General features: G+C 42.4%; 1 protein-coding gene and 1 non-coding gene across 2 annotated transcripts; both read left to right on the top strand.

The window, feature by feature from the left end:
• Nucleotides 1–4,581: 4,581 nt before the first annotated feature.
• On the top strand, nucleotides 4,582–10,630 carry LOC120036244 (ran-specific GTPase-activating protein-like). Its single transcript, XM_038982755.1, has 6 exons — nucleotides 4,582–4,710; nucleotides 7,319–7,455; nucleotides 7,958–8,115; nucleotides 8,305–8,433; nucleotides 8,548–8,616; nucleotides 9,209–10,630. Exons 1-6 carry the CDS (start codon nucleotides 4,696–4,698, stop codon nucleotides 9,325–9,327), a joined length of 627 nt encoding a protein of 208 aa, XP_038838683.1. The 5' UTR covers nucleotides 4,582–4,695; the 3' UTR covers nucleotides 9,328–10,630.
• LOC120057396 lies at nucleotides 8,662–8,791 on the top strand. Its single transcript, XR_005477922.1, has one exon. It is a non-coding gene; the product is annotated as a small nucleolar RNA SNORA77 (small nucleolar RNA).
• Nucleotides 10,631–10,843: the final 213 nt, after the last annotated feature.

Below are 10,843 nucleotides of genomic sequence, written 5' to 3'. Positions count from 1 at the left end.
AAATGTCCTCTGGTCTGATGAAACAAAAATAAAACTGTTTGGCCATAATGACCATTGTTATGTTTGGAGGAAAAAGGGGGAGGCTTGCAAGCCGAAGAACACCATCCCAACTGTGAAGCACGGGGGGGGGGGGCAGCATCATGTTGTAGGGGTAGGAGGGACTGCAGGAGAGACTGACCTCTGACCTCAATCCTATAGAAAATTTGTGGGCAGAACTGAAAAAGCGTGTGCAAGCAAGGAGGCCTACAAACCTGACTCAGTTGCACCAGCTCTGTCAGGAGGAATGGGCCAAAATTCCCCCAACTTATTGTGGGAAGCTTGTGGAAGGCTACCCGAAACGTTTGACCCAAGTTAAACAATTTAAAGGCAATGCTACCAAATACTAATTGAGTGCGTGTAAACTTCTGACCCACTGGGAATGTGATTTTCACATTCTTAATATAAAGTGGTGATCCTAAGACAGGGAATTTTTACTAGGATTAAATGTCAGGAATTGTGAAAAACTGAATTTAAATGTATTTGGCTAAGGTGTATGTAAATTTCCGACTTCAACTGTATGTATGATGCCATGAGTCTTTATTTAAAAGTTAAAAACACATTCTCCCTGCAGCTCTCAATAGCACGGTTTCCCAAACTCAGCCCCCCCAGCAATACACAGCTGATTCAAATAATCAAAGCTTGATAATGAGTTGGTTATTTAAATCAGCTGTGTATTGTTAGGACAAAAACCAAAACATGCAGGACCGAGTTTGGGAAACCCTGCTCTATAGTACCTTATCCAGAGAGATGCCAATGGTTCCTGCTCCGCAGCATGCATACAGCACAGTGCTGCCCTTGTCCAGCTGGGCCCATTCTCCTACAGCTGAGTACAGCACCTCTGCTGCCCCTGTGTTCACCTGCTCAGTGACATATTATACAGCTATAAACTAGAGTAATGCCGTACTTCAGAGACACTAACTTGGATGAGATGCTCTTAAAATGGCTGAGGAAATACAACTTCCTGGAGCTCAATATAATAATGCCAAATGGACCGAAGATGGTGGGTAAAAAGGATGAAGAGTCTACAGCTATGATACATGACATGGGATACTCACCTGGAAAAAATAATAAGGGGATATCCTGAACTCCAGGCCAAGAAGCTCCTCATGAATACACTCCTCTCCAGCTACCAGCTCACACGGCAAGTCCTCTGGGTTAGGGGATTGCCTTCGTGAACCGAACATTATCTGTCAATCACAACATTCCCATGTGCATTATTGCACCGTTAACTTGTTGTTTTTCTGATGATCTTACCTTTGTCTCGCTGACACAAAGTACAAAGCGGTTACATCACTCTGTCATCCTCGTGAAATACTCTTTCACAGAGGCTCTTCTGGGTATTTGATTTCTGCAGAGTAGAAAAAGGCAAGAGAATCCCTAATAAACAGTTAAATGACTGACAGGATTTGAAAGGAGTCACTACACTTTTTCACATTGTTCAGTTATAGAATCATGCGATAAACACAAGCTTGGGCTATGGTACAGAAATGTACACATTTATGCGTTCTAATCTAAGAATCACTACCATCTGTATTACTTTAGTATTAACCACTTTGAAACCTGGTTTCTGCACCTGCGGGTTAAAGAACACCACCGCCACGGCCTGCTTGGTCCTTGTTGTGGTCTGCACTGTTTGCGACTTCCAATGGACCTCGTATGCCTCAGGCCTATACACGGAGTATGGGGTTGTCCTGTGTAGATAAACAAATAGCATATGATGGGTCAAAAGAAGTAAGAATTGGCTATATACAGCACAAACTGATTTGAGACCACCCGGCAACTGTATTGCTGTGTGCATCTATATTTTGTATTCCTTCTGGTTGCATGCTAAAACCAGTTTGTAGGTCAAATAGCGTATTGGGCAGATCCGATGCCGTGGACAGAATCTTTCACTGAGATGTGACAATGTGTCCTGTGATCAGGGAGGGATCAGTGCGGGACAGAGATGAGGCCTCCCTCTCAGTAAGATGTCTTTAATACCTAATACATTTTTGGAACTCGCAGACCACTCTCTTGGCCTTAGAAGTGACGTGGATGCAGTCTGAGGGTCCCACCACGGCACAGGATCCCCCTTTGTACTTCCCCAGTCTGAAGCATATGCTCTTATCATCTTCTCCATTCGCTCCAATACCAATGACGAACTCACACTTGTTCCTGTATTCAGTCTGCATGATAAGAGTAGGGGAAAGAGGATTAGGGTCAAAGTTGTGCATACCCAGACAGGGAGTGCAGTCAGTGCATGTATTTTGTTAAGACACTAGGTTGTCAAACCCCTTGTTGGTAGCTGAGAGACTCACTCATTCAATAGGATGACCAAAATGTCAGAGTGCATCTGGATTTAATTTCAGCTTCTTGATGTGGTTACAGAAAACCTGTACAGACTGCAACTGCAAAGGTTCATCCCAGGTTGCCAGGTCAGGCAGCCACATATAGGCCTAACAGCCTGGGGGTTTCAAAACAACAGCACTCAGAGAGAGGTTCTATAGGAATTTCTAAAGAGCAATTCTACAGTAGGCATTGTACCTGAGATGGACATGGGTGAATGTCTTCCAGAGGGCAACTTCTTCTGAACAAACAGCCAGAGCAGCATCGCTTTGTTGGTGTTGCCCATTTATCTGAACAGAAAAGGGAGGACATAAAAACAACATGATGTACAGTCAGTTTTCCTTTGTTTGGTTTGAGTTACACACCTTTCCTCTTTATCAATTGTTAGTAAAGACATACTCAAATAAAGACATCCAATTGTTCTGTTCATTAGACCAAAGGAAGGACACATTTTACACATACATTATTTCCGCACTGCTTTAGGTATGCACCAAAGAAACCTGAAGCTCTCACAGACCTTACAGAGTTGTTACAGTTAGTGTAGCAAAGTGGCTGTCAAGCAGATTTAGCAAAGCACAGTAGGAGGGCAACAACCCAGCAGCAGGACCGCTACCTCCGCCTTTGTGCAAGGAGGAGCAGGAGGAGCACTGCCAGAGCCCTGCAAATGACCTCCAGCAGGCCACAAATGTGCATGTGTCTGCTCAAACGGTCAGAAACAGACTCCATGAGGGTGGTATGAGGGCCCGACGTCCACAGGTGGGGGTTGTGCTTACAGCCCAACACCGTGCAGGACGTTTGGCATTTGCCAGAGAACACCAAGATTGGCAAATTCGCCACTGGCGCCCTGTGCTCTTCACAGATGAAAGCAGGTTCAGACTGAGCACGTGACAGACGTGACAGAGTCTGGAGACGCCGTGGAGAACGTTCTGCTGCCTGCAACATCCTCCAGCATGACCGGTTTGGCGGTGGGTCAGTCATGGTGTGGGGTGGCATTTCTTTGGGGGGCCGCACAGCCCTCCATGTGCTCGCCAGAGGTAGCCTGACTGCCATTAGGTACCGAGATGAGATCCTCAGACCCCTTGTGAGACCATATGCTGGTGCGGTTGACCCTGGGTTCCTCCTAATGCAAGACAATGCTAGACCTCATGTGGCTGGAGTGTGTCAGCAGTTCCTGCAAGAGGAAGGCATTGATGCTATGGACTGGCCCGCCCGTTCCCCAGACCTGAATCCAATTGAGCACATATGGGACATCATGTCTCGCTCCATCCACCAACGCCACGTTGCACCACAGACTGTCCAGGAGTTGGCGGATGCTTTAGTCCAGGTCTGGGAGGAGATCCCTCAGGAGACCATCCGCCACCTCATCAGGAGCATGCCCAGGCGTTGTAGGGAGGTCATACAGGCACGTGGAGGCCACACACACTACTGAGCCTCATTTTGACTTGTTTTAAGGACATTACATCAAAGTTGGATCAGCCTGTAGTGTGGTTTTCCACTTTAATTTTGAGTGTGACTCCAAATCCAGACCTCCATGGGTTGATACATTTGATTTCCATTGATAATTTGTGTGTGATTTTGTTGTCAGTACATTCAACTATGTAAAGAAAAAATTATTTAATAAGAATATTTCATTCATTCAGATCTAGGATGTGTTATTTTAGTGTTCCCTTTATTTTTTTGAGCAGTGTATATATATACACATCACTGGATACTTCAACTGAAAATATAGAAGATGCATGTTCTCCATGATTCCTGTTAATTGTGTAATAGTGGGGTGATAATTCTATAAAAATAAAATATTTTTTCTGACACAGGAAGTGAGGAAGCTGCTAGACCCACAAAGAAAGTTAATGGGTTGTTGTTGGAGTTGTCAGGTTGTTACTTTTGTTGACACTGAAATAGTTTCTAGCTAGTTACCTATCTATCCAATGTTTTAACCACACATGCCACTTTTGAGATATGTAGCAACATTTCACAGTTAACGTTACCATTTTACAACACAGAATGAAATGTCTGCAGTACTCGAGTGTATTGCAATGCAAGTAAATTACCATATTTAATAAAGAAAACAATAATACACCGAGTGTATTCATGTTTCGTAAAATAATAACACACATACCATTATGATATTTGTAGATCATTTAATACGCTTTAAAGCCCTTTGAAATAGTGTCGAAGGGGGGAGGGGGGTGATGGGATGGAGGAAACGCAAATGGGACATTTCGACGCGCGAAATCTATAGCACGAAGAGAGAGGAACTCAAGGCGAACGGAGAGTTTGGTTTTGAATCAATCAAACTGAATTCCGTAATCTACAAACATCTACATTAACATGGCAGATCCGAAGGTAAGTTTATGAGTTTTGAACATATTTATGTGACGTGCATTTAATTAAATGTACATTTAATTTCAATTGTGATGTTTTGATTGGCATTCTCAAAGTTTATCTTGCTAGGGTTGTGCCCGGGAAGATAATACCGGCTAGGGATGCTGATTTTTAACAACCTCGTTAAACATCAGTATTGAAGGTCTAAAGTGTAAATTGGTCTCAAAACAATTACTTACTGGCAATGGTCAATCAGTTATACCTTTGTTGTATGTGTCAGAAAAGTGGGTAACTTGATACTTTTGCCGCCCTTTATATCTGCTCCAAAGCTAACTGGCTGGCTAACTAGCCAACATTAGCCAACTAGCCATCTAGTTAGCTAGCTAACAGAACAATGATCTAAATATTTGATTATGTCTGTGGTATAATCGTGCAACCACTACTTTCAAAATGATCATTTAAACCCAATATGTATTTGGTTGAGACATCCATGTACAATATTTGGCTTTGAACCTAATTGTATGTTATCCCGACAGTAACGTTAATTGTTAGCCAGCTAACTAACACGTTAGCTAACAAAAGCCAGTTAACTAGCTAGTTAACGTAGCATCTTTTTAAATGGCAATATTGTGTTAGTGTCCTGAGCTTACAATGTTTGTTTGCATTTTATTTAAGAGTGGATAATTGTATATAACTAGCTATATGTCATTGACACGATGGCTAAACCTATTTTCCATCTCTAGTTAACTAACTTGCTAGCTTGGTACTTTTCTGAATGGCCTAGCTAACGTTAGCTGGCTGGCTTGCTAACACCAGGCCGAAATGAATGTCAACTTTCTCAGTGCGTGTTTACCATTTAGCTAGCCAGAAAATAAGTGAACATTGACATGCTGTCTGAGTTATGGCACTGTTAGCTATATAATCAAGCAGATGACTATATTAGCTAACGTAACAAGACAACGATTGAAATTACTTGCTAGTCTTGTACGGAGACATGTTGCTAGCCATACAGTTACGTTACTCGGAACGCATGGAGCCTCGCGCCCCTTTCATACATTTTGTTCAGGCAGCTAACGTTAATCAATTAATCTTAAAGCACTATATAGCAAGATGGCTTGCTGATATTTGTGTCACGGTAGTTTTTTGGTAGCTGACTGCAAATTTGTCTAACTCTATTGTACAAACAGAACTAACGTCAATTATTAGTTTAAATTGGGCCTAGTTGTCCAGCTAACATAAAAGTTATTGTTTTGTGATTTATTGTCCACTTGCTTCACTTTTCTCTTCCTCTCCTCTTGAGCGGCGTTTTTATGTAATGTTAGGCCATATTACCATGTTCTGTAGTAAGTGTGAGATCATATGGATTTGCAAGGCCTTTTATAAACCCATCCAGCAGCAAAGATGCTTGGCTCAGCACCACTAAGTTCAGTTGCCACAGCAAATTGCACACAAAAGATAACCTCGAAGCCTGATCTCTCAAATCCCTCTATTCACCTCCCTCTGCAGTTAGTTGTTGGAGCCTACTGTTTTTACAGTCTAATACATTGACTAGTAAAGTACATTTCACTAACTTGAAACGAGATGACAATCCAGGGGAAACTAAGAGTCTACTGGGAGGGGGGTTGTACTAAGCTATATGGAATTGCTTTTTAGAAGGTCATACCAAAGATAATTTTGCTATTTGATTTTTCAATATTAAGTGTTTTTGAAGTATCAAACAATATTTGATGAAGAAAATGTATTTGGACTGCTATTATCCCATATAAACGCATTGAATAACAGATAGTCCCCAAAAAATGGTCTAAAAGAAGTTTGTTCTGAAAGTGTCTATCCTATATCTGAGAGCTACAGTACAAGAAAGATCAGTAAACATTTTATTATTATTTTTTTACATTTATTTAATTTGTCACTTAACAGGGTTCCCAAGTGGCGCAGCGGTCTAAGGCATTGTATCTCAGTGCTAAAGGTGTCACTACAGACCCTGGTTCGATTCCAGGCTGTATCACAACCAGTCGTGATTGGGAGTCCCATAGGGCGGCGCACAATTGGCCCAGCGTCATCTGGGTTATCGTTTGGCCGGAGTAGGCCGTCATTGTAAATAAGAATTTGTTCTTAACTGACTTGCCTAGTAAAATAAAGGTTCAATAAAAAATATACTGAAATCAATTTTTTCGACTGGTACCGGGGGACCTTCAAAAGTGTCTTGTCAGGCCTGTGGGCATCCTAGAGCTTAACAACAGACATGTTCGTGGGAGTCTCACCTTTACACAGAGGGGTCATGTTAGTGTGTAGCCCAAACTGTTTTCGGACGATACAGTCAGAAGTTGCCAGATCGGCTGTACCGACTTCAGTCCCAGGGTCGTAGAGCAAAACTGAGAACGTCATCGTGAGAGTCATCTTTCCGTAGAGAAGACTGATTTTTCGGGATGTCTCATTGTCTGACAAACACTGCTCTTTCACCACTGATGTGGAAGGGTTACATAGGCGGTTGCGGTGGATTGAGATGCATCCGATGCAAAAATATATCTTATGTTTCTGGCCTTTTTTATTATTATGCTAATTAGATTTCAGCGGGGGGCGCAGACGTCTACCTTAGGGGGTTAACGTGTGTGTAAATCTTGTTTCATAGGAAACACCAGAAGAGCAGGAGACTTCAACAGACAATGCAGAAGAGTCAAACCACGATCCCCATTATGAGCCCATCGTGTCTCTTCCAGAGCAGGATGTGAAGACGCTAGAGGAGGACGAGGAGGAACTGTTCAAAATGTAAGTTGATGCTGAAAGCCTTGAATAGCCTAAATCATTGTGCAATACTTAATTTGTAATTCATTTGGGGCCGAATCTTTATATCGAACTTAACTTCTAAATTAGTTGAATTTTCACTTAGCCATGCACTGTCAATGGGAGACTTAAGTAATTTGTTTTACTAAATTGGAAGTGAGGATTCGCCTCAAGTGTTATGAAACCATCCAGCCCTCTCAGGGCTCTACAGTGTGGAACATTTTACTCTCCTATGCTCCTAAATAGTTTGCTGTGTGACCTGGAATTGTAATGTAGGAGCCCCAATACACCTAGGAGAAATTATTACCTCAAATGTTTTTTGTGTTACTCCTAAATTTCTTTGTGTGTGCCTAAATTTTTCAACTTAGGCACACACATGCTCCTTGTTTAAAAAAGGTTGGCATAGAGCCATGCCTCTGTCACCCAGGTATTGTCACTGATTCCATCCACAGCTTCATCATTCTACCCATATTGTCTCTCCCCTCAGGCGTGCGAAGCTCTACCGTTTTGCGTCTGAGAACGACCCGCCAGAGTGGAAGGAGCGCGGCACAGGCGACGTCAAGCTCCTGAAACACAAAGAGAAGGGTACCATCCGCCTATTGATGAGGAGAGACCGGACTTTGAAGATCTGCGCCAATCACAACAGTGAGTCACGGAAGACTCCCTGTCTCAACCAGTAGTGTTTATCACTGCTGTCTAGCGTGTGTGTGTTGGACTGAAACTTTTCCGTTAACCCATGCATGTTGCCTGTCCACCGAATTACCAAAACAAGTCATTGTATAGATGGGACTCTGAGTCGGAGGCCTAATTCCTTTTCATCTTCTGCTCTTTCAGTTTTTCCTGTGATGGAGCTGAAGCCCAATGCTGGCAGCGACAGGGCCTGGGTATGGAACACACTCGCCGACTTCGCTGATGAGCATCCCAAACCTGAACTCCTGGCAATACGTTTCCTCAATGCAGAAAGTGAGCGTGACAACACGTCTATTTTAGTCACTGCGTTTAGCTTTTAACAATTCAGTCTGCTTTCTCATGCAAAAAAGTGTGGCTGGGGTTTAAAATAACTTCTGTCATTTTCAGACGCTCAGAAATTTAAGGTGAAGTTCGATGAATGCAAGGAGGAAGTCAGAAAATCTCAAGATGGATCAGGTTGGTGTACAATTTTTTTTTTCTCCACATTCTTTCAGTCAGTATGCAGACAATACTCTGTTCTCTGCTGCTCACTCCAGCCCAGAACTTTTTATGTCTGCTAAATTAACATGCAGAATGTAACAACTCGCTGGCCTACTGTTAGGCTAATGTTGGTATGTTCTGGCACACTTAGAATTGTTTTCTCTGTAATATTAATTACAAAGAACAACCATTGTTGAGCAGGTCACATGTTAATCACTACCCAGTAGATTAACCTTGCATAATGTATCGGTGGAACGAGAAGTCTTGCGAAACACTCAAACTGGAATATTCTTAGTCATTGAAATGGCAGACATCCCCAATGCCCTAAAACATGCTCTTAAATGAAGAGGACTGTTACTGTGCACTGTTGATGTGTAGCCACCCTGCTCCTACATCTGCATTGCTTGCTCTTTGATGGTTTCAGGCTGGGTTTCTGTATAAGCACTTTGTGACATCTGCTGATGTAAAAAGGGCTTTCTAAATACGTTTGGTGTGGAGCCTCATCTTGGCCACCGTGACACCACACTGACAAAGAGTTCATGTCTCATCTTTCTGTACTTCTCTGCAGGCGGAAACGTTGACCGTGCAAACAAAGTGGCAGAGAAACTGGAGGCACTATCTGTAAAGGACGACAAGACCAAGGCACCCGAGGAAAAGAAAGAGGAAAAAGCAGAAGAGAAGAAATGAATCCAAGAACTTGCTTTACTGGTCTTCAACTTGTCATTTCCCACTTTTTCTACAATAGACTCTAAAGAAACTGAATTTGGACTCTTGCATATTGATTTATTTAGTTTTTTTTAATGATTTGTTTGCCTCGAGAGATCGCAAGACCTTGGTGCCACTCTAAAAAAAAGTATCCATTCATTAAAATGTGCCCCCCCCCACCCGCCCTCTTGTTTCCATCATGGAAAACAAGTTGTCTGTACTGCTCATCTGTGTCAACTTGACATACTGTGAAATGAGGCTTGTGATATTGGTAATTCCCACATTGGGTAAGTCTTTCTTTGTTTTTCTGAGTGAAGCAAAGTTGGTTTTATAGGGAATAGGACTGCTTGTAAGTGCCACACCTATAATGGGAACAGGCAGAGAGGCGCTGTAATGTCTTGGTATGCATCTCAATATGGAGGCTTCCTCTCCTTTGTCTTTACTGATCTGAATAGAGACATGGTGGAACCCCTAATATTTGTCACATTTATTACCACAGGTGTACACTTTACAGTGGAACGCTTACTGCCCTTTGCAACGATGCAGAGAGACACATAGCAACCCGAGAGGAATAAAATACACAAGAATTAAGCTCTATACAGGGAGTACCAGATCAATGTGCAGGGGTATGATATATTTGAGGTAGTTATGTACATAAAGGCAGGGGAATGTGGTGGATGCTTACCAGGCAGAAGTTTGCTTTCACCTATCTGCTGTGAGGTTCAGATGAAGGAGAGGAAATTAATGGAGAAAGACACTTTGGACCATTGAGACGTAGCCATAACGTGTTTAACATCGGGTGCATTTTGGGGACTGTAGTCCTTGGATCAGTTATCATTGACTCGTATCTAAGATGTTCTACTGCAGATGATTTGATACACATAATTCATCAAATCACAAAGGTGTTTTTTGTTTCATTTTTAGTTGTGGAAGACCGATCACACCGAATCAAAATGTAAGACGATGGTTCATCAGACTTTGGTATAGGCTACAGTACTTCCTGGCTTGGGTTCTCTTCCCGGTGGCTCAAGTCTGTTTTAGGTCATAATACATTCCTTCAAACTGAAACTAAAGCATGTAGAAAATGTATAGTGCAAAAGTAATGATGCTGTATCAGGTGTGCTCACCATCCTAACCTGTACCCACTGAGTTGACCCTGCCCCTTAGGTGCATCGACGTGCCAGTGCATCTGTAAATACATGTACAGGATGGAATGTTGCTTTTCATTTGCACTCAAATGGTTTGAGATGTTTCCTCCACCTTCCAATAAAAGCTCTCAACGACCCTTTTGTCTGTCTATGTTGCATAGGGTGAAGAATTGCTAAGTGGGAAGAGCAGTAGAGCCAGTCTGGTATGAAAAGTCAAGGCTATCTCAGGCTGCCTTGCAAGATGGTGAGGGTTGAAAGTTTGATACATCTAATGGTACACATTCAGTAAACTATATTAAAATGTTCATCAGTTGGTTACATTTGTTTGATAATCAATGCTTATTCACCAA

This window comes from Salvelinus namaycush, chromosome 1, assembly GCF_016432855.1.
Source record: "Salvelinus namaycush isolate Seneca chromosome 1, SaNama_1.0, whole genome shotgun sequence".
NCBI classification, from domain to species: domain Eukaryota; kingdom Metazoa; phylum Chordata; class Actinopteri; order Salmoniformes; family Salmonidae; genus Salvelinus; species Salvelinus namaycush.
Note: the sequence above shows the minus strand (reverse complement) of the source record. Positions and strands in the feature narration are given on the sequence as shown.